Source organism: Schistocerca gregaria, chromosome 6, assembly GCF_023897955.1.
Source record: "Schistocerca gregaria isolate iqSchGreg1 chromosome 6, iqSchGreg1.2, whole genome shotgun sequence".
NCBI classification, from domain to species: domain Eukaryota; kingdom Metazoa; phylum Arthropoda; class Insecta; order Orthoptera; family Acrididae; genus Schistocerca; species Schistocerca gregaria.
Window position 1 is genome coordinate 490,349,594 of NC_064925.1, and position 24,486 is coordinate 490,374,079.

At 39.6% G+C, this 24,486-nt stretch overlaps 1 protein-coding gene across 2 annotated transcripts in view; it reads left to right on the plus strand.

Annotated features, from left to right (window-relative positions):
• Positions 1-2,847: 2,847 nt before the first annotated feature.
• LOC126277988 (intraflagellar transport protein 56) overlaps positions 2,848-24,486 on the plus strand; it is a 210,222-nt gene continuing 188,583 nt past the window's right edge. Inside the window, exon 1 of one of the 2 annotated variants that reach the window (XM_049977654.1) lies at positions 2,848-3,020. In XM_049977654.1, coding sequence (XP_049833611.1) covers positions 3,018-3,020 — 3 coding nt within the window. In that variant the 5' untranslated portion in view covers positions 2,848-3,017. The remainder of the gene's footprint in view (positions 3,021-24,486) is intronic. The other variant, XM_049977653.1, reaches the window with a different exon arrangement.

A 24,486-nucleotide genomic window follows, 5' to 3' on the forward strand; every position in this document is an offset into this window, starting at 1 on the left:
CTCAAACATGCGCAGAATAGAATCCCAGTTGGACCATCGAAATTTTCAGTCCATGTTTAAACTAGACTTCACCTCACAATGATGTATGTGTGTCAGCAGGAATAGCACGTGGTTCGGGTTCCATGTTAAACTATAGGACCTCTTTCCCTGTTTGGATAACTGGGATAGATTAGGGACACACGTATCGACGAAGTAGCGTCCGATCAAAAGAGTGGCTATTGGGCCACACGCAGTCATCAACTGCAGCGAGAGAATGCACCGATCCTTAAAATATATCTCTAAGGAGAAAACCCGCATAAAGCTACTGCATAAAGCCGTATTTGGTCTTATGTCTTTCGTTCAAGACAAAATGTTTTATAGTATTATGGTGCTTCTGAAACCCAAATTGAAAAACAAACTGCAGGGCACTTTTCCCACAGATAAATCCAGTGCAGCAATGAAGAAGATTTGATTACTGTGGATGACTGTAGATGACAAGTATCATCTGCATCAAATGTAAAAGTATTACCTGGGGGGGAGTGGTGCTGTGTATTTATGTGACCTAATAGAAAACACTTGCATCAACAGATATTTATGGCCATATGTCGATTCCTGTGAAAACTGAACATGTACAGCTGTTGGAATAAAATATGAAAACACCACTGAAGACCACAACAACAACAACATGCATAAAATTATATGATAGTTTTCAGAAAAGCAACTGAGGTAATATTGACCTGTCCAAAATTCGAAAAATAATACTGGAATCGACAACTACTGATGAGGAATGGTACGCTAGAAGAGGATGTCCCGTTACAGCTGGAATTCGAGAATCACTCATCAGTTATGCAAAAGCCCATAGGAGGAAAACGTGGTGCCAAAGCCATCAACCCTTGGCTGTGGAGCAGTGGAAGAAAGCCATTTGGTCGACTAAGCCTTGTTTTGCACTGTTTCTAACTTCTGGCCAAGTTGACGTCCCAAGGGTGAAACACAGTTCGAGGGTTCGGTGATTATTTGGGATGCCATATCGTAGTATTTCATGGATCCCTATGGTTACTCTGCAAGGTCGAATCACTACCAAGAATTATGTGAGCATTTTGGCTGATCAGATCGACCCCATGCTAAAATGTTTGTCCACCTCCATGGTGTTGTTCAAAATGGCTCTGAGCACTATGGGACTTAACTTCTGATGTCATCAATCTCATAGAACTTAGAACTACTGAAACCTAACTAACCTAAGGACATCACATACATCCGCGCCCGAGGCAGGATACGAACCTGCGACCGTAGCGGTCGCGCGGGTCCAGACTGTAGCGCCTAGAACCACGCGGCCACTCCGGCCGGCAATGGTGTTGTACTAAGATGACAGGGCGTCTGTTCACACAGCTTCCATCGTCCAGGTCTGATTTTTTGACCACGAAGATGAACTGTCGCGTCTCCACAGTCACAAGATCTCAATATCATAGAGCCTTTATATGATCTAGTTTTGAGAGTTGGGAACGTGACCAGTATCCGCTTCCATCATCGCCACCTGAACGTGCCACTATTTCGCTGGAAGAACGGTTCAAAATACCCTTGAAAACAATATAGGGCATTTATGTATCTATTCCGAGACAACTGGAACGTGTTTCGAATGCCAACTGTGTTGTTATACTGTACTGGATGTAATGGTAATGTTTTGTGTTTCTGGTTTTTTCATAAATTTGTTCTCACGCTGTAGTAACACATGCAGAGCGTGTGTTAAATCAGTGGCTCTGAGCCACCAGCAAATGCGCAAAATACCGATAAGCTGTAACTGAGGGTCTTTAGAGTTTGAAAGAAAGAAAAGGAGTATTTGCACAAGCCAATACATGTCAAAACCAACATCCCTGTGGCCTTAACAGAACCAAGTGACAGAATCGCTTCAAAAATGTCGGTCTTCTTTAAGTATATCTATACAGCTAAGGAACTAGAAGCCCCAGAAAAGGTCATGGCTTCCTTAATAGCAACGTTAGCTGCAGTCCGCACGCAGAACGATAAGTCACTCATCTAAAGCCCAAATATATGAGAAAAATAACTACTCTAACCATTCTGCTCACAATACTTTAACAACAGTGAAGGTTTCTTGCCCCAAGACTAAAATGAAGTAACTGACGTTACATAAAAAGTCAAACTGAAGTTTGTAAGCAAATGAGCAGTACACAAACTAAATTTGCGAGAAAACCGGCTGAGACAAAAAGACCCTTATAACATTTATAACTAAGTTAGTAATCAATTGTTTAATAATACAGTTGCGCGTTATTTACAATAAAGTGGGGAAATTCGTGACCACATCTTCCCATAGGCATTCATTCTGTACGCTGCCGCCACTGCACTCTCGGATAATCGCCCACTGGTCGGGTCTCTTCGTTGTAGTTACGGACTGGAGCTCCAAAACGGCTCTTGTCGCTGAGGGCAAGTGACACATCTAGTGTGTAACGATTACATGTCAGTTGAGTAGCGAGATTTTTAGTGTCTTCTTATCTTCTGCAGATAAAATATTTGTAACATAAAAAATTGTTCCTATTCGACAGTCTTACGTAATAAATTTGTTATCTCATAGTCGTTCCACAATTTAAGAAAAAAGTATTATATGCACTTAACGTGTTTGCTTTCTCCACTTAGAAAATAAATCAGAGATGTGTCGGACAGTTTGGAATGTACCTGTACTTGGGTATTCCCCAAAGGAAAAAAAGCGGGACTAAGCACACTGCCTTAGAGAAACATTGTGATCGTCTTGTTTAATTTAATTGCATAATTCGGGCTCAGATCACTCAAAGGCATCTCGCCAATGGTGTGACCTGAGACAGAAACTACATAACAACAAGCAGTTGGAAGAGCGTGTTGGCTACAATGTTGCCGTTGCTATGGGAGACGGTTGTCAAACAAATTCCACAGAGCGAAATACGACTGCGTGAGCGTGGTACGTTGTTTGGGCCGAAGGCACGTGCGAGTGATTGGGAAGTACTAAGACAGTCACCTTTTTGTGTCATCTCTACCTGATCGATTTTTCATTACGTATGGTAAGTATGATGCCACTAGTAAATAAAAAAAAAAAAAAAACGTAACGTAACGGAGCCAGTTAAGCATTTCTTCATACTTATCATTTAGAGAATGTCATGCGTTTGTAATTAAACGTGATTTTTCAATCTCTGTCAAACATTGAATTTTACATACAAAACAAGATTCCAAAACGACATATTATTTGTAGCGTGCACCGTGATACGTAGCTCAGTAAGTCAAGGAAAGCATTAGTTTTGACCGTGATAATCACCACTCATATACTTTCCGGCTTGCCGTATTTCAGCTGTCAGGAACTTCATGTAAGTTAACGCAATAAATAAAATATTTATTCCGAGGAATAATATGTGTAAAGTATTTCTTCCCGAAATCTTTTTAAGTATCTTGGAATTCATACACTTACTCCTTAATGGTTTTTGTCGCCGAAAATGAAAACCAATCTTAGATAAACACAGATCAGATTTACACAGTTTTTTATTTTTTTTATTTTATTCTTTTTTGCTGGGAAAATGCCGTTGTAAGCACGTATAGTAAACATTAAGTTACAAATAACAGACAAACGCAACTATTCATTGTAAATGAGGAAGCATCAGTTTTATTTATGATTTCTTCTTCTATATTGTCACTTTGGCCTGGGAGACAATATGCTTGCTCAACATTTCTCATGGCCCTGGAAACCATATGCATGCTCAACATTCCTCCACCAATCATGTCCGTTTTTGGCTTTTTATGGACCTTTCTCTATTTTTCATGCCAATTGCTCCAATATCCCAGTTAATATCATTATTTAGTTTTGTCTGTGGTCTTTCTGAGCCCCTTCTGCGTTTATTAGATCCTGATAAGCCACTCGTGGTAGTCTTACCTCTCCCATTCTAATTAGGTATCTGGTTCACATCAATCTACTTTTCTTCCCCATTTGGACAATATCAGCTTGTGAATGTAGGTCTGCCAGCCCCAGATTTTTCAATAAAGCCTCCATTCCTGTGATTGCGATGGTGCCAAACATTCTTTTAAGTATCTTTCTGTCAAAGACTAGCAGTTTCTTGTCATCAGTTTTCCTTAACATAAGTGTTTGACAGCCATGTAGAGATGCACACTGGTATAGTCTGATATAAAACTTCTCAGAACTGCACCACTGCACAGTGTGTCCCATAACGGTCATTCTAAAAAATTGGGCATATTTTGTAAATTTTTTTATAATTTTGAAAAGAATTATGTTTTATTTATTTTTATGTTAGCACAGTGAAGTAAATAAATACTCGAATAGTGGTTCCGAAAAAAGACTGCACTTTTTGAAAAAAACTAAAGAATTTATTTAGAATAGTAATGCAGGGTAATAATGGAGATGATAACTGCCTAAAAGGCAGAGAGGTTAATAATGGTCACTGAAAAATAGAGTAAATCGTTATTTGTTAATTTTGCCGTTAGTGTACGAATAGATCAAGATAAAAATGGTACATCAGGCTGAAATATTATAATTTTTCAAATCACCAAAGTAGTACTGTCCTCAGTTTTTGGTGGTTGGTGGATTTAAAACTGCCAAGATTTCACATCATTCTACTTGAGAGACCTCATTTTCAGGGAACACAGACAAATTACTCTAAGAATCTCAGGCCTTAGCCCAAAGCAAGGTTTTGTGTGTGGTGAACAACTTTAAAAACTAAAAACCATTAGGCTGTTGTATGTAACATTAATATAAACCTACTCAGCAAGCATATATAAGCTAGATAATCTCATCACTACTTTTTAAAAAGTAAAGAAAATAAGATCATTTTGATGCATGAGGCTAACCTTTTAATATGTTGAAAAACTTAAGTTAGAGCCTAAACTGTCCTTAAAAAAAATCAATGTCTAGTTAAAAGATAGATTTCTCACTCTTATGTGGACATAGCTTTTCTAATTTGATAAATAAGAGAGCTTATTTTATCATTTAATCACTGACCAACACTCCGTTATTACATTCTCACCTCTGTGAAGATCATTTATCATGGAGGTGAGAGTAATGGAAGAGTGAAACATTCGCAAAATTAGATGCCGAGGTGCTTCTTTTGAGGTTAGACTTTCCTGCTTCCTTAGTGTTAATCTACAATTAATATGTAATTTGTTGATAAAGATAACAATTATAAATTATTAAAACTTACATATAACAATAGTGTAATGAAGGTGTGATCATTAATGTCAATATTTCATCCTGGCACCATAATAATTTAACTCAAAGTGCTACAATTGTACAAGCCACACTATAACTGCCCAAGAATCAAGATGGCTGCTTGCAGTGCCCCTTACATGAAGAAGAAAGCTTCAAGGAAAACATTTATTGAACTGATAGCTGTTATTCACGGAGGTGAGGCTGTAGCATGGGACTCGGTTTGACAATTTTTAAACAACTTTAAAAAATGGTTTAGTTAATACAGTAATATCTTATTCTGTATAAATTTTCCAATTGTTAAAATGCTTAAAAATTAAAACTGTTAATAATGCCTTGTACAATTTAATGTAATGTAGTCAATATAGGTGAAGGGGATGAGTAACGGAGGTGAGATCTCTCATACCATTAATCAAAATTTTAACAAAATTGAATAATTTTGTTTAAAAATAAGTAAATTAATGATTTAACATAGTTTTAAACTAAATTCAAGATGTTTGAAAAAAACTTAAATGCATTTAAATAATGCATGTTATTACCTGGGACCTAAATATGCACAATTTTTGAGAATGACCTATAAGCAAAAATGTGCTTCTGTTTGCCACTGTGATGCTTGCCTTAATCTCCGTTTTCATTCTATTCTACTCGCTATAAATGCTTCCTAAATGTTTAAATATGTTTATTCTTTTAAAAGTTTCTTCATGAACTGTCAGTATGGCACCATCATTGGGTGCCTTGTCACAACCATGTACTAGATATTTGCCTCATTAATTTGTAAATAAATAAATAAATACATTTCCTTGCAATATTTGTGTAAGAACTTGTCATGAGCAGCAATTTGTCTTCACTACCTCTTATTATAACATCATCATCATCTGCATATGCGAGCTGATTTATTGTGTTGTTACCCAATTTTATTCCAGATTGGTTTAATTTTTGATGTATCTTTCCAAAAATTAAATTAACGGGTGCTGGATATAATGTGTCTCCTTGTCTAAGTGTAGCTCTGACTTCAAAATGCTCTGACATTCCTGTAATGATCTTTACTCTGTAATAGATGTCCACTAAACGCATCTGTACTAGACATATTGATTTTTGTGGAAATTGAAACTCTTTCAAGGCAGTAGTATTGCACCACTGTGTAGGCTGTCATAAACTTTTCTGAAGTGAACAAAACCTTGTAAATATCAGTGTTATGTTCCCAGTCTTACTCAGTTATCTCTCTGAGTGTAGAAAAGCTGGTATTTACTGTAGTTGATCTGTTCCTCCTTAAACCAAAATGATAACCCTTGTAGTTCCTTCCGGAATTGCGATCATTCTCTTCAGTAGACGCTGTGATTGACTTTTGTAGCTTACATTAAGGTGTGCAGCATTTATTTGTTTAAAGTGAGGTGGCTCAAGCATGGATAGTACTTCACTGTATTTAATAGTTTGTTGCTAATAAAGTACATAAATTTAAGTTTTGAAACAAATACTAACAAAGACATAGAGGGGCTGGCCAGTACTTACCTCAGCTCAGTACAGCTGATAGATACACAAACAACAGAACCGAAAATTTACGTTCCTAGTTTTTGGAACAAATGTTTCTTCATCAGGGAGGAGAGAGGGGAAAGAAAGGGAAGAAGTGAAAGTGGATTCAGTTACTCACAACCAAGGTTATGAAGCAACAGAGAAAGGAAAACAGATCCTTGCTACCCTCCCTGTTTTCCTTTCCCTGTTGCTTCATAACCTGAGTTGTGAGTAACTGAATCCACTTTCCCTTCTTCCTTTTCTTTACCCTCTCTCCTCCCTGATGAAAGAACATTTGTTCCGAAAGCTAGGAACTAAATTTTCGATTCTGGTTTTTTTGTGTATCTATCGGCTGTACTGAGCTGAGATAAGTACTGGCCAGCCCCTCTATCTCTTTGTTAGTATTTGTTTCACATATTTATATGAGATTTTCCATTAATCATAAATTTAAGTTTCTGTGGTTTCCGTGTCCTTTGTTAACAGATTTATACATGATATGATCCCCAAATTAATTAAGTAACATACAGTCATCCCTGTGAGATGTCAACTACAGGAAGTCCGTAAATTCTAGTAAAATGAAAATAATAATAATACAAGCACACTTCGGAAGAAAAGTTGTGATGAAGCAAGGTGGGCTCTCTTTACTTCCTTTCTTGTTTTGCCATCTGCCTCCTAAAATTCATTTTATTTTTATTTTTGCCTAATTACCATTAACATGCGTGATTATAATCTGCATTTCCATAAAAGAGAAAGGTTGGCCCTCAGTCTTAAGGAATGTAGCACCAGGTCTAATTTTGTTCTTAGTTTTGTGTATGTAATTAATCTCCTAATTTATTTTGACCATTTCTAGTTAGCACCTTTTATTATATGGTGAAAGCAGTAATTGTTTCGTGACTTATGCTGTATTGTTGACTTATAAACAAATATAAATTCTGTACTAATTATAAACTGTTGAGGAAGAACTACTATGAGTCTTAAAGTATTTACTTGGCTCTATTTGAAAACGTATTAGCAAAGCCAGCCCTTAATTAATTCCAAATTAATTACCAGGTTTGTCAAAGCTACCGTTTGTCTGACTTTATCTGTTAATTTCATTATTTAAACAAATAATTTGGCCTAACCTTAGTGGTAGAAGAAACTGTTAAAAGAAGGAATTTTTGGATGTATTCTGTTAATTGAATGAGTTATGTTTTAATAGTAATTTCTGTAACTTAAACACCAAACAATGTATAGTTTCAGTGCCTTTTATTGTGAGGGTGTATGAGGGACCGATTTTTGGTCCCGAGACAGTCAGTCCACGGCCCATTGTCAAACAGGAATGATGTATTGGTTAAATTAACAACAATGCCTCAACTTAACAGTGGAATAGGACTATCAATGAAGAAATAAAGCAGGAAAACATCACAAAGTGAAACTTTATTTGTACTTTTCACCATCTGACCCTCATTAGTTCTGAAGACACTGTCATATGCTCCTTTAAATAATGAAGACCAATGTGAACAAAAAAAAAAAAAAAACCAGCTGGGGATCAGTTGTGTTAGTGCCCATACTTCAATTTATAGTCATTTTGAGTGTTTTTAAAGAAAAAAAGCCTTCCTAAATTTATATGATGTGATAGTATTTTGTAAGTGCAAGGCTCTTTCTATAAACACGAGAACTAATTAGGAAGGATGTTAGTGGAACCTGTTTTCACACCCATCATCAGTTCTACTCAGTTGTCAAATTTATGTAGTTAACTGTTACTGCAACTTTATAGAACCATACCACAAATATTTATGAAAATTATTATAATGCTCCATTTAACATTTTTAATAGCACATCAAATCATAAAAATTATTCAGTGGGTAGATATGGAAATAAAATTCTGCATATGGCCTCTGCGACACACTTTGAAGTGTGTGACAGAATTTAAAGTAAAGCTGTCAGCACCTAAAGGAAGTCGGTTTGAACACTGCAGTGCTTAAATAGGCACACTGGACTTACATCCTGAAGGACAACGGGTCAAATCAAGGTGCAGCCATCCGGCTGATTTCCAATCCTAATCTGAGCGGTGCTCTGTCTCTGATGACAATGTTGTCTACCAGAAGTTAAACGCTAATCTTTCTTACTTTTAGTCACTGTCCTCACCCATCCAGCCCCTTCCCTGTTCCCATTCCAGCACTACACAGCCATCATTCCACTACCACACCCAGTCTTTTTATTTCTCTCCTTTTTCGCTACTTCCAGCACCACCCCTCCCCACCTTTCCCATGCCCTCCATCCAACCTGCAGCATTTCACTGTCCGTCACCCCCACCGTACTATCCCTCCCCCTCCTCGCCCTAGCCTCCTCCTTATCCCCACCCCGTCACCACTTCCATCATGCACTAGTGCTGCTGCTTGCAGAGTGGTTTAAGTTCCCTGAGTCTGCATTTGTGTGTGAGTTGCATTTGTGTAAGTGTGTGTGTGTGTGTGTGTGTGTGTGTGTGTGTGTGTGTGTGTGTGTGTGTACATGCGTGCGAACGTGTGGTTATTGTTGACGAAGGCCTTAATGACCGAAAGCATTAATTGTGACAATCTTTTGTTGTGTCTGTCTGCGACTCAGCATCACAGGTAGTGCTGCCTTTGATGGGATAGGACATTTGTGATCGGATTGGAGTAGGTGGTGATGGGAGGATGTATTGGACAGGTCTTGCATCTAGGTCTGTTACAAGGGCATGAGCCATGAGGTAAGGGGTTGGGAGCAGGGATTGTGTAGAGATGGATGAGTATATTGTGGTGGATGGCAGACTACCACTGTGGGAGAGGTGGGAAGTGTAGTGGACAGGACATTTCTCATTTTAGGGCACAATGAGAGGTAGTGGAAACCACAGTGGAGAATGTAATTCATTTGCTTCAGCCCTGGGTGGTACTCAATTATGAGGGAAATACTTCTCTGTGGCCGGACGGTGGGATTTTGGGAGGTGGTTTCTGTATGGGGTTGGGAGGATAATTACAGTCTGTGAAGGCTTCAGTGAGACCCTTGGTATATTTCGAGAGAGACCACTTGTCACTACAGATGTGACGGCCATGGGTGGCTAGGCTGTATCGAAGGGACTTCTTGGTATGGAACGGGTGGCAGCTGTCGAAGTGGAGGTATTGCTAGTGGTTAGTAGGTACTGATGTAGCTGTCTTTGAGCTGGAGGTCAACATCTAGGAAAGTGGCTTGTTGCGTTGAGTTTCACCTGGTGAAGCTATTGTGAGAGAAGTTGTTGAGGTTGTGGAGGAATGTGGATAGGGTGTCCTCACCCTCAATCCAGATCGCAAAGATGTCATCAATGAATCCGAACCAGGTTAGGGGCTTAGGATTCTAGGTGTATAGGAAGGATTCCTCTAGGTGGCCCATCAGTGGGTTGGCACAGCTATGGGCAGCCGCATGGCACCATCCTATGCCAACATATTTCGAATCACCGGTGAGATTGCTGAACATTTCTGAGACTCTATTACACTGACTAAGAATTCATTGACTGATATAGCATGATCCAAGGAAAGGTAAACAACATATTATTTCCTTTATATAAGTCTCATCAGATGACCATGACTATGATCATGATAGTAAACTCATGAAAATTCAAGATGATGCAAAGGTCTACTTATAGTAATTCTTCATGTGTACCGTACACATATTTTGTGGTGGGTACACTGATGATGATAGGGTGTAGTGGTACGTGATGTAGGGCGTAACATTTTCACAGGATCGGACTAAATGACTATAGGTATTTGATTGTGTCAATAAATACAACAGGTGGCATGACACAATGTGTCTTGCCAAAGTATACTTTCATTTGGATGGTACATCACTGCAGCGGTTCAAGAATGAAGAGTAAAAGTTCAGTATCTGGGAAAAATTTCAGGTGAGAATTAAGAAGACATTGCCAACAACCAGTGGCATATCCCAAGAACAGAGCCCAATGCTATGGGTGGGTTGAAGGAGGGGAGAGGGGGGCGGGTGTGTAGGAGATGACACGCCTGTATTTACAGTGTGTTTTAGGACTGTGTCTCACACAGTGTTCTGAAATATGACAGCAGCTGACAATATTTCACACCCAATGAATGGCGTAGAAGATGACATCTACAAGTGCTCTTTTTGAGGGATGCCATCACAACAGAGGACTTCATCAAGTGTGCTAGCACCTTGAGGAAATGCATTAGAAATGAGTATACCAAACAAAATATGTTTGACAGACTTGTGATTGTCATGCCCTGGAAGTCACGGAAGACCAACAGAATTGCTAATATGAGATGAGAAACGACAGTTTATCGTGTGTTTCAGTGTCAAATGCAGAGGCTGGAAGTAGCAGCAGTGGATGGTGAAATCAGGCAGAAGGAAGTAGTATTGAAGAAGGAGGTCATCAGTCATTGGTACTGATATGTACTAGGTAAACCAACTTAGTTTTCTTGCAGTTCGATCACCACACAGAAAAGCAGACTTAGGGAACAGAAGGACGACATGCTGATACGTTTCCAATACATCACAATCATTTCCCATCACCATACTTCCAGCTGCCAAAATCAGGAAAACTGCATGAGATGACCATCTCTGGGAAAACAGCAATGTCACCATCAATACCAGTCTGTGCCAGCATTAGTTGATTCTAGGGCATCATTTTCTGTGGTATCAGCTGCTTACATTTTGCAATGTGTGGGTTGCAGCTGTAGCAGTTACAAAGCTAAGTATTGACAAATTTATTTATGCACTGTTATACAGTTATTAAATTTAATAGTTTTCAGCAGTGCTTCATGCTGTCTGTGGAGAAATAACGATTTAATAAACTTTTGGAAACATTCGCTCACTGTATTTTTTAGAGTTTTCTGTGCATTGAAGTCATTTAGTAAATTTCATGCTTTAGTTTTCAGCTTATGTTTCTTATTGTTTCTAGTGAAATATTTCAGTAAAATTTTCATTCGGTGTTTTAACTTCGTTGAGTGTTCCAGTGGCCACTTGAATTTTTGATTTTAGTTAACAATTTTGTGAAGTTTTGTTGGTATTGGTAGAAGCCAGTGAGATCCTCTGCTGGGAATGCAGAATTTGTAGTAGAAATAAGTTGATAGAGGAGCAGGTGCGTAAGATCTGTGCCCTTCCGGTGCAGTTACAACGCGCAAAGGAGGAACTAGGTAGGTTGAGGAGAGTGAAGGGTGGTGGGGAGTGGGAACTGGCAGTTGGTAAGAAGGCAGGTAGGAGGAGGAGCTATTCAGTCAGCTATACTGTGCATATATGCAATAGATTTAACCAACTGTCAGAGTTGAACGGAGAGGAACCTCTTGTAGCTGTAGATGTAGGGAACATACAGCAGTCCTTAGTAGTGATAGTTTGTGGATCAGGGAACAGTCTTGATAGGGATGGGGAATATGATGTAGGTGGTGACCTGGTAAAGATAGCTGCTCAAACTGGTGCCACTAATGTGCATTTCGTGCAGCTGTTTCAGTGTCATGATCGGCCTCATCTTAAAGCGGCTGTTAGGCGTGTTAACATGGGACTGGTGGGATTAGTCATGGAAAAATTCTGTAGTCGTTGGTGTTAGAGCTACACCTTTTTTTTTTTTTAGATTGAATTCAACTGATGGGTATACCTTTTTAAAGGAAGTCTATCTAACTAAGAGCTCACCTTCAGAGGACATCATGTTTCCAAGTAGAGAAGAAATTAGCATATTTCATCAAAATATAAGAGGTATTAAAGATAAAGTTAGTGAACTGCTTACAGATGTTGACTCTGAAATTATTGGTATATCGGAGCATCACTTAAATAATTGCAAAATTCAGTTCAGAGGCTTCATTTGCCAGGATACAGATTATCTGGCTGTTTTTCTGGATTTCCTAGCAGGGTGGGGGTGCCGCTCTGTTCATAAAAAAACAGTTTTCCATTTGAGTCCATAGATGTGTCATAGCACTGCACTGAACAGATAGTTGAATGTTGTGCAGGGGCAGTTGAATTTAGTGAAACTAAACCTCTAATTGTTGTTGTTCATAGGTCCTCTAACTCTGACTTCAGAGCATTTCTGCTTAAGCTAGAGAGGGCTCTTTATTCACTTTGTAAGAAGTATTAGAAATTAGTTATATGTGGTGACTTCAATGTAAATTTTGTTAATGATGGTGCAAGAAAAAGGATGTTGGTAGATCTCCAAAATTCATACTATCTGATGCAGATTGTGTTTTTTCCAACTAGGGTGCAGGGGAACAGCAGCACAGCCATAGACATTTTTATTCATCTTCATTACTAGATGGGCATTCTGTTAGTAAAGGGGTGGATGGCCTTTCAGACCATGATGGACATATTTTAACACTAAAAGGCTTTTGTAGTCAAAGAAATGTCATATATAATTACAAACTATGTAGGAAAGTTTATCCAACAGCAGTAGAAAGTTTTTTAAACCTTGTCAAGGAACAAGAGTGACAGGATGTTTATAGTGCCAATAAAATATATGATAAATGTAATGCTTTCCTTAACACATTTCTCTTGCTCTTTGAGAGTTGCTTTCTGTTACAACATTTCAAACAGGGTACTAGCAGTAATAGGCAGTGTGGGTGGTTGACTATTGGTATAAGGACACCATGTAGAACAAAGCAGTAATTACATCAGAATGTTAGAAGTAGTCACAATCGAGCTACAGTAGCCCATTACAAACAGTATTTTAAGGTGCTTAAAAATGTTATTAGGAAGGCAAAGAGTATGTGGTATGCAAATAGAATAGCTAATTCACAGGATAAATTTAAAACCAAATGGTCAGTTGTGAAGGAAGTGCCTAATCAGCAGCACAAAGTTGACGATATGAAGTCGGTAGTAAAAATATTTCTGTTACTGATAAATCAGATATATGTAATTTAACTATCATTTTCTGATGATTGCTGGTTAATTAAGTAAAAATTTAGTTTCTTCTGGGAATCATATAACTTTCTTGGCAGATGCCTTGATGATGTCTGAAATACTCCTCTGTGATGATGTAAATAAAATAGAAAGAAACTTCCACATGGGAAAAATATATTAAAAACAAAGATTCCAAGACTTACCAAGCGGGAAAGTGCCGGCAGACAGGCACATGAACAAAACACACACACAGAATTACGAGCTTTCGCAACTGGCAGTTGCTTTGTCAGGAAAGAGGGAAGGAGAGGGAAAAATGAAAGGATGTGGGTTTTAAGGGAGAGGGTAAGGAGTCATTTCAATCCCGGGAGCGGAAAGACTTCCCTTAGGGGAAAAAAAGGACAGGTGTACACTCGCGCACACACACACACACACACACACACACACACACACACACACACACATATATCCATCCGCACATACACAGACACAAGCAGACATATTTAAAGGCAAAGAGTAAGGGCATAGATGTCAGTCGAGGCGGAAGTACAGAGGCAAAGAAGTTGTTGAAAGACAGGTGAGGTATGAGCGGCGGCAACTTGAAATTAGCGGAGGTTGAGGCATGGCGGATATCGAGAAGAGAGGATATACTGAAGGGCGAGTTCCCATCTCCGGAGCTCGGATAGGTTGGTGTTGGTGGGAAGTATCCAGATAACTCGGACGGTGTAACACTGTGCCAAGATGTGCTGGCCGTGCATCAAGGCATGTTTAGCCACAGGGTGATCCTCATTACCGACAAACACTGTCTGCCTGTGTCCATTCATGCGAATGGACAGTTTGTTGCTGGTCATTCCCACATAGAAAGCGTCACAGTGCAGGCAGGTCAGTTGGTAAATCACGTGGGTGCTTTCACATGTGGCTCTCCCTTTGATCGTGTGCACCTTCCGGGTTACAGGACTGGAGTAGGTGGTGGTGGGAGGGTGCATAGGACAGGTTTTACACCGGGGGCGGTTACAAGGGTAGGAGCCAGAGGGTAGGGAAGGTGGTTTGGGGATTTCATAGGGATGAACCAAGAGGTTACGAAGGTTAGGTGGACGGCGGAAAGACACTCTTGGTGGAGTGGGGAGGATTTCATGAAGGATGGATCTCATTTTGGGGCAGGATTTTAGGAAGTCGTATCCCTGCTGGAGAGCCACATTCAAGGTCTGATCCAGTCCCGGGAAGTATTCTGTCACAAGTGGGGCACTTTTGGGGTTCTTCTGTGAGAGGTTCTGGGTTTGAGGGGATGAGGAAGTGGCTCTGGTTATCTGCTTCTGTACCAGGTTGGGAGGGTAGTTGCGGGATGCGAAAGCTGTTTTCAGGTTGTTGGTGTAATGGTCGAGGGATTCAGGACTGGAGCAGATTCATTTGCCACGAAGGCCTAGGCTGTAGGGAAGGGACCGTTTGATATGGAATGGGTGGCAGCTGTCATAATGGAGGTACTGTTGCTTGTTGGTGGGTTTGATGTGGACGGATGTGTGCAGCTGGCCATTGGACAGATGGAGGTCAACGTCTAGGAAAGTGGCATGGGATTTGGAGTAGGACCAGGTGAATCTGATGGAACCAAAGGAGTTGAGGTTGGAGAGGAAATTCTGGAGTTGTTCTTCACTGTGAGTCCAGATCATGAAGATGTCATCAATAAATCTGTACCAAACTTTGGGTTGGCAGGCTTGGGTAACCAAGAAGGCTTCCTCTAAGCGACCCATAAATAGGTTGGCATACGAGGGGGCCATCCTGGTACCCATGGCTGTTCCCTTTAATTGTTGGTATGTCTGGCCTTCAAAAGTGAAGAAGTTGTGGGTCAGGATGAAGCTGGCTAAGGTGACGAGGAAAGAGGTTTTAGGTAGGGTGGCAGGTGATCGGCGTGAAAGGAAGTGCTCCATTGCAGCGAGGCCCTGGACGTGCGGGATATTCGTGTATAGGGAAGTGGCATCAATGGTTACAAGGATGGTTTCCGGGGGTAACAGACTGGGTACGGATTCCAGGCGTTCAAGAAAGTGGTTGGTGTCTTTGATGAAGGATGGGAGACTGCATGTAATGGGTTGAAGGTGTTGATCTACGTAGGCAGAGATACGTTCTGTGGGGGCTTGGTAACCAGCTACAATGGGGCGGCCAGTATGTTTGGGTTTGTGAATTTTAGGAAGTAGGTAGAAGGTAGGAGTGCGAGGTGTCGGTGGGGTGAGGAGTTTGATGGAGTCAGGTGAAAGGTTTTGTAGGGGGCCTAAGGTTCTGAGGATTCCTTGAGGATTCCTTGAAGCTCCTCTGTGATACAGACAAGAGGGAGATAGAGTCAATGATTAAATTACTGAAGACTAAGGACTCTCATGGTTATGCTGGAGTGCCTAACAGAATATCAAAGTTCTTTGTTGCACATGTTAGCTCTGTATTTAGCCATATTTGTGATTTTTCCTTTAGGAATGGTCAGTTTCCTGCACGGTTAACGTACTCAGCAGTAAATCCGCTTTTTAAAAAGGGAGAAGGGATCATGTAGATAATTTTAGACCTGTTTCTATGCCATGAGTGTTTGCTAAAGTTATTGAAAAGGCTGTGTATGTAAGGATAATTGATCATTTGATCTATCTACATCTACGTCTACATCCGTACTCCGCAAGCCACCTGACGGTGTGTGGCGGAGGGTACCCTGAGTACCTCTATCGGTTCTCCCTTCTATTCCAGTCTCGTATTGTACGTGGAAAGAAAGATTGTCGGTATGCTTCTGTGTGGGCTCTAATCTCTCTGATTTTATCCTCATGGTCTCTTCGCGAGATATACGTAGGAGGGAGCAATATACTGCTTGACTCTTCGGTGAAGGTATGTTCTCTAAACTTCAACAAAAGCCCGTACCGAGCTACTGAGCATCTCTCCTGCAGAGTCTTCCACTGGAGTTTATCTATCATCTCCGTAATGCTTTCGCAATTACTAAATGATCCTGTAACGAAGTGCGCTGCTCTCCGTTGGATCTTCTCTATCTCTTCTATCAACCCTACCTGGTGCGGATCCCACACTGCTGAGCAGTATTCAAGCATTGGGCGAACAAGCGTACTGTAACCTACTTCCTTTGTTGTCGGATTGCATTTCCTTAGGATTCTTCCAATGAATCTCAGTCTGGCATCTGCTTTACCGACGATCAACTTTATATGATCATTCCATTTTAAATCACTCCTAATGCGTACTCCCAGATAATTTATGGAATTAACTGCTTCCAGTTGCTGACCTGCTATTTTGTAGCTAAATGATAAGGGACCTATCTTTCTATGTATTCGCATCACATTACACTTCGCTACATTGAGATTCAATTGCCATTCCGTGCACCATGCGTCAATTCGCTGCAGATCCTCCTGCATTTCAGTACAATTTTCCATTGTTGCAACCTCTCGATACACCACAGCATCATCTGCAAAAAGCCTCAGTGAACTTCCGATGTCATCCACCAGGTCATTTATGTATATTGTGAATAGCAACGGTCCTATGACACTCCCCTGCGGCACACCTGAAATCACTCTTACTTCGGAAGACTTCTATCCATTGAGAATGACGTGCTGCGTTCTGTTATCTAGGAACTCCTCAATCCAATCACACAATTGATCTGATAGTCCGTATGCTCTTACTTTGTTCATTAAACGACTGTGGGGAACTGTGTCAAACGCCTTGCGGAAGTCAAGAAACACGGCATCTACCTGTGAACCCGTGTCTAAGGCCCTCTGAGTCTCGTGGACGAATATCACTCTATTTGCTATCAAATGTACAGATCGGCTTTAGAAGTCGTTTAACAACTGAAAATGCTAAATCCTCTTTTCCTTTGAGGTACTGGATGGGCCAAACAAAAGGTTTCGAACACTAGACATATTTTTTGATTTAACTAAGGCATTTGCTTGTGTTGATCACAAAATACTGCTTCAGAAGTTGAACCATTATGGAATATGGGGAGTAGCTCACAATTGGTTCACCTCTTACTTTATCAACAGACAGCAAAAGGTCATTATTCACAATGTTTAGAATGGCTGTGATGTGGGGCCTCAGTGGGGTATTGTAAAGTGGGGGTTGTCCCAGGGATCAGTGTTGGGGCCACTCCTGTTCCTCGTTTATATAAATGATATGCCCTGTAGTATTACGAGTAACTCTAAAATATTTCTGTTTGCTGATGACACTAGCTTGGTAGTAAAGTTTGTGTGCAACATTGGCTTGGTTTCAAATAGTGCAGTTCATGACCTAAGTTCATGGCTTGTAGAAAATAAACTAATGCTAAATCACAGTAAGACTCAGTTTTTACAGCTTCTAGCACACAATTCAACAAAACCTGATGTTTTAATTTCACAGAATGGACATATGATTAATGAAACTGAACAGTTCACATTTCTGGGTGTTCAGATAGATAGTAAACTGTTGTGGAAAGCCCACATTCAGGATCTTGTTCAAAGACTTAATGCTGCCATTTTTACTATTCGAACAGTACCTGAAGTAAGTGTTCGTTCAACACGAAAATTAGTCTACTTTGCTCATTTTCATTTGCTTATGTTGTATTGTATTATATTTTGGGGTAACTCTTCCCATTCTGAAAGGAAATTTTTGGCTCAGAAATGGGCAGTTCGAGCAATAAGTGGTGTAAGTTCATGAACCTCTTGTCGACCCCTGTTCACAAGTCTGGGTATTTTGACATTGGCCTGTCGATATATATATATTCCTTACTGTCATTTCTTGTTAACATTATTAGCTTATTCCCATTTTCACTCAGTTAATATTCAGCAGAAATCAAACCTGCATTTGGATCAGACTTACTTAACTCATGTGCAGAAAGGTGTGCAGTATACTGCTGCATCCATTTTCAAAAGCTACCACTGGAATTCAAAAATCTTAGCAGTAATCCAAGCGCTTTCAAATTGAAACTTAAAATTATGGACTGACCTTTTCCTGGGTTCATAGACATTTTATTTTTATCTGTTATTACTTTTATGTTGTTATTTCATGTACTGAAACGTTCCATGACCTTGGAGATTTGCTCCTCAAATTCATCCTATGGAGCTTGACATGTAAATAAAATAAAAATAAAATAAATCATTGCTAGCTGGTGAACGTTGTTCTATCAATTCAGAGACAGCCGTGCTGAAAATCATAAAGTGGAAATATATCCAGCTGTCAGGAACAGGTGCTGTGAAAATAGCTGTCAATGACAATCTTTTAAATTTTTTGTTTTTCTGAAATGCAGCTGTGATGCTATCCTTGGGTGAGACATCTTGCAGGCATCACAAGCAGTCATAGACATATTAAAGATGATACAAATGTCCTTCCTTGAGGCAAGCCATTTCTGTTGTCTCTCTCTCTTTTATTAGAACTCCACAACCATCTTTGCTGATAACCCAGCAGAATTTACTTAGTCCATCAATGTAGCTAGACTACCCTAGAGAAGTTTCATGAGATTGTTACAAAACTGGACTCCATATCTCTTATCATAAAAAAAAACCAATGCATTAACTGCAAACACAGAGACCTGAAATACCTTGTGATGAGATACGGCGTCACGCATGTTTTTCAGCTACATGCGTGAAGTTATTGCGAACATGATAATGATAGTGACTAATGAAATACATGCAAAAAATAAATAAAGAAGCTTATAGTGTGCACAGTCATCTGAAATAACTACAAATTGAAATCTCACATCATTAAAGTAAAAAATAACCATTATCTGACAGTTCTTCTTCCTGGAACACTCTACACAGTTGTAACATTGCCATTAATCGTCAATGTCAATGTGATTGATTGATTGAAATGATGAGGGAAAAAATTCAGATCTGAGGTTGAGCCAAAGGTCAAAAGAGCTGTACTCTCAAATTTAATTATTGGGTTCAGTTTCCCAAAGCTTTTATATCAGGTGAATGAGAACTGTCTCTGGGAAAGTGTAAAATGTGTCAACCAACAGCCAAAATGCAGCTCCACTGTGAATGCTATTCTCTGGCATGAGATGAATTAATTACTGTTTGTAAAGTCCTGGAAATAATCCCAGTTGCTATCAAATGATTGGAAACTACTATGAAAGGGTGTGTGGGTTGCTGAGATACATGTGCCAGAGATGCCAAAGTTACCTCAAGTATTATCCTTTCCCATGGATACTGTGTCCTCTACAGGTGATATAAGACCTACCGCTACTTGCAACTTGACTGTGAGTGGTGTGTCAGTCGTAGGTCTAGGAGCTTCCGCAGTGAGGCAAAGCCCACACAAACATTGCAATCAGTATAATACACTGACGAATTTGAGGAGATGTATTTCCCTGAAGCTGAACCTGTGAGAATTACTTCACCTGTTGAGAAGCCTGCTGTGGGTCTTGTACCAGGATGAGCAAGTGCAAGAGAGTAGGAGTCTGTTAACGGCTGGCACTTTAAATGTACAGTGAATATTTGTACCTATTAGGGAAATGGTACAAACTGATAAGAAGGATCCCTTTTGCATTCTGTATGTATGCTTGGAGGCATCATTCAATATTTTGAAGAGGTTGTCCCAGTGATTACTGAGGATAGATCCAGCTACAGATTGTGATGCATGCTGGAAGGAAAGATTCCTATTTTATGGTCTCTAAAGTAATATGTCGATCACTCCAGTAACTGGCACAAAAGTTTGAGAACACCAGCATTGCTAATGGAATTTCAATAAACCTGCAGCATTGTCCCAAGAGTTGATATGGCCCAAACTGATCATGACTCCTTGGTTCTGTGTCAAGTAGAAGGCCGAAATGAGAGACTTTGGAATGTCTGTGACAAGTTAGGCTGAGACTTCTGAGACTTGCACTGTAGGAGTGAGAGCTCTATTGTCCCTCCAAATAGTTCAGGAGTTCATTACAACATTACACACAAGAGACTACAGCTCATGCTGTTGACCTATGTGTGAGGTATACACCAGGATTCTGTAGATTAGGCAACTCTCCAACCAACCCAGGAGCTGTATTTGCGAACCTGAAGTATTAATGTAAGATCACAATAAATATCCCAGCCCTGCTGCCAGTTGAGACTATTAAAACCCAGTGATCAGCGGCTGGAGCATTTGGAACAAAGTACCAGAATTTTAAGCACTTCTGAAAAGCAGTGGAAATTACACAATCTGAAATTGACAACAGTGAGATTTTTGGGATAAATATAAAGTGTATCTAGAATAATAGGAAATAACAGGCTTGAGTTTCTTGTCTATTGCAACAAGTTACCCCTTAACCAAGAAGGAAATTGAGCTGCATGTGAGATTATTTGGACAAGACTTAGTATCAAGGTTGGGTGTAAACTTATAATTGAGTTTTTCAGGCAACCACCAAACTTGAGTTGAGACGTAACTGAAGATTTTAGAAAAAAGTTCAGCTTATTAGATACCCCAATAAAACTATCGTCATTGAAGCAGACTTTAATGATCCAATAATCAGTTGGAAAAACTAGTTTTGTAAGTGGTGATTGTGACAATACACCTAGCTAAACAATACTACATACTTCACCTGATAATTGCTTCTTAATTCCATTCATGGGACAATATATCTAATGACAGCAAATGGACCAGATCTCTTGGAGGATAATCACATGGAAACTGGCATCACTGACCATGGAAGTCCTAACAACATTGATTGCCAAAATACAAAGGGCAACTAAAACAGGTAGAAAAATTTATGTGTTTATTAAGCTAGTTAAGTTTCCTCCCCAGGAGGAACGTGAAACATTTAGTTCTAGATAGAAGTATGCTTGAGGAATTATGGATCAATTTTAAAAGAGTAATTGACCAATCACTGGGTAGTGGAAGAGTTCATGATGGGATAGGTTATGTGGATCATCAGATGAAACCTGTGACTGAATTAAGGATCTATTGTTAGGGAGGATGCTGGATGTTATCTTGGATGGAGAGGCATCAACAGATGTAGATGTAACTTCAGGAGTGGTCCAGAGAAGTGTGTTCAAAGCTTAGTTGTTCATGTTTATGTTAACAACCTGGCAGACAATATTAATTGTAATTTCAGCCATTTTGCAGATGTGATCAGTTAACTATCATGAAACTATATCTGCAAAGAGCCGTAAAAATACTCTGGCAGATTTTGATAAGATTTGGAAGTAATGCAAAGATTTGCAACTTGCTTTAAATATTCAGATATGTAAACATTTAATTATAAGATCTATAAGATCACCTATGGTACAGTACTTTCCCATTGCGTCCAATGCCGGGATGCTGTTCCAATGCCGGAGAGTCCTAGCAGTAGTGACATTGTAAGGGAATACAAGCAGAAGATGTGAATTGAAGTTTGTGTTGGGGAGGGCACTCAACTTGGGTAGTTTGTGCAGCAATGTTGACCATCGTGCTGTGGTGGTGTAATGGTTAGCATTTCTGCCTAGCAAGCAAGAAGGCCCAGGTTTCAGTCCCAGCCGTAGCACAAATTTTAATTTATTTCTTCTGCTTCGATCATTATTGTAAAATTGTGCACTTCATAAAATACAGAAAAATAGGAACAAGTCACTGCAGTATCAGAGAACTCCAATTGGAATCAAACAACTCATACAAATACCTGAATGTAACAATTTGTTGGGGTATGAAATAGAATGATCTTATAGGCTTAGAGTAAGTCTGGTGGAAAAATGTGGTTCATTCTTAGGATACTGGGAATATGTAATCAGTTTATAAATCAAATTGCTTACAATGTCTTGTGTGACAGTTCTTAAAATATTGTTCCATGCATGCGATCCATACCAAATAGGACTAACAGGGGATATTAAACTTAAACAAAGAAGTGCAGTATGAATGGTTGCAGAGGACTTTTCAAAAATGTAGGCTTTGCTGATGACACATGTATATTAATAAAACATTAAAGTACATCCAAACCAGATGTCGCCAAGAGAATACTGGAAGAGGCTTACAGCTGGTTCACAGCCAGCACCTTGATCCTTTGATCCTTAATCTTGTGAAAATCCATGCAGTTACATAATTCCAAACAAATAAAATTTACTTACAAGCAACAGACATAGAGATAAATGGCCATACACTGGATGAGACTCCATGTGTGAAATTGTGGGGTGTCCAAATATTATCCACAATTTAGCTATATTTTTATTTATTTTGGTAGTACTGTCATTTTATGTAGATGACCCATGCTTTGTTTATTGGTTGTTGTATCTTTGCAATTTTCAAGCTGCTAGGTTAGTTTTGTTATTGCTGCCATGCTGTTAATCATGGCTGCACCAAAGAAGAGCAACGTTCAGTGATCCATTTTTTGTTGTTGGAAGGCGTATCAGGAGCCAAAATTCATCGAAGACTTTTGGTACAATACGGGAACAGTGTTTTGCGACAGCGGAGTGTCTATGAATGGATTGAAATATTCCGAAATGGTCGCACAAGTATTACACATGATAAAGTAGCTGGGCGACCGTTTACCGCTACAAATGAAGAAACTGTTGAGTGTTCACGTGAAATGATTCTCTTCGACAGACAATTAACTATTGACAAAGTGGCACATCGTGTGCAAATTAGTCATGGTTTTACCTACAAAATCATCCACTACAGACAAGTTTCATAAAGTTGTGCAAGATGGGTCCTGAAACAACTCACCCATTTGCATAAACAAACATGTTTGGACATCTGCATAAAACATTTGGATAGCTGTGGTAATGAAGGGCACAACTGCTTAGGCAGGATCATTACTGGTGACGAAACATGGATCCATCATTACGAGCCGGAGAGTAAACAGCAGAGTGTGGAATAGAAACATCCAAATTCGCCGTGCAAGAAAAAGTTAAAGACACAACTGTCTGCAGTAAAACTGATGCTTACGGTTTTTTGGGACATGCAAAATCCATTACTAGAACATTATGGGGAAAGGGGCTCAACAATAAACAGTGTATATTATTGTTAGATGCTTACTGCCAGGCTAAAGCCTGCAATTCGAAGTAAACGCCGAGGATTGCTGTCAAAAGGTGTTGTGTTGTTGCATGACAATGCCCACCCACATACTGCTGCCCACTTTGCTGAAACACTCTAGAAACGCAAATTTGAAGTACTGGATCACCCTCCGTATAGTCCCGATCATGCGCCTTCTGACTATCACGTGTTTGGTCCACTCAAACAGACATTAAGGGGCTGTCGATTTGCCTCGGATGAAGCAGTGAAAGAAGTGGTACATTCCTGGCTCACAGCTCAACCAAGAACCTTCTTTTATGAGGGTACCAGGAAGCTCTTACAATGGTGGACCAAGTGTGTTGAAATGCAAGGAGACTGTGGAAAAATGATGTTCTTGTAAGTTTCCTTTTGATTACAATAAAATTTTATAACTACTTTCCGAATAATAATTGACTTACCCTCGTAGATAGTAAACTGAGTTAGCATGAGCATGTGGACACATAAACCATAAGGCTTACTTCTTCCCTCTTTTTATTCATAAATCTCTGTGACTGTTTTGACCTGTGGGTAGGATTGATTGTTAGCATACATTCACTGAACTGTGTCCCATGGCATAACCTTCTGGGGCACTAAAGCTAACAATAAGCTTCTTCAGTGACCTAAGGATTCTTTCACCTACATGTAATTATACATACTCCCTAATGGTTTGTGTGGTTACTAAAAGGTGGTATTTAAGATGAACTTAGTAACTGACAACCATAATACCCAAAGAAGAAATAATTTCTGCATAGACTAAGCATCCCTCTCTAGACTCCAGAATGGAGTTTTAAGTTTCGTATTCTCCTGCAGAATCCTGTAGCATGTTACCAATGGGCATTAGACAGGAAATAGAAAATCCCAAAATATTTAACACATAAAAACACTTATTAACTACTCCTCCTGTAATGTACACTAAACTCTCACTAATCCGGCCCTCAGTAGTCCGGCTCTCAGTAATTTGGCGCACGTCCAAAAACACGTGCACAATGAATTATCGTGCACAACAGTGCTTAGTTAAACAATGCTTTATATAGTATATTTGAAATTGAGCTTTCTTTACAGTTCGGAATCATGTC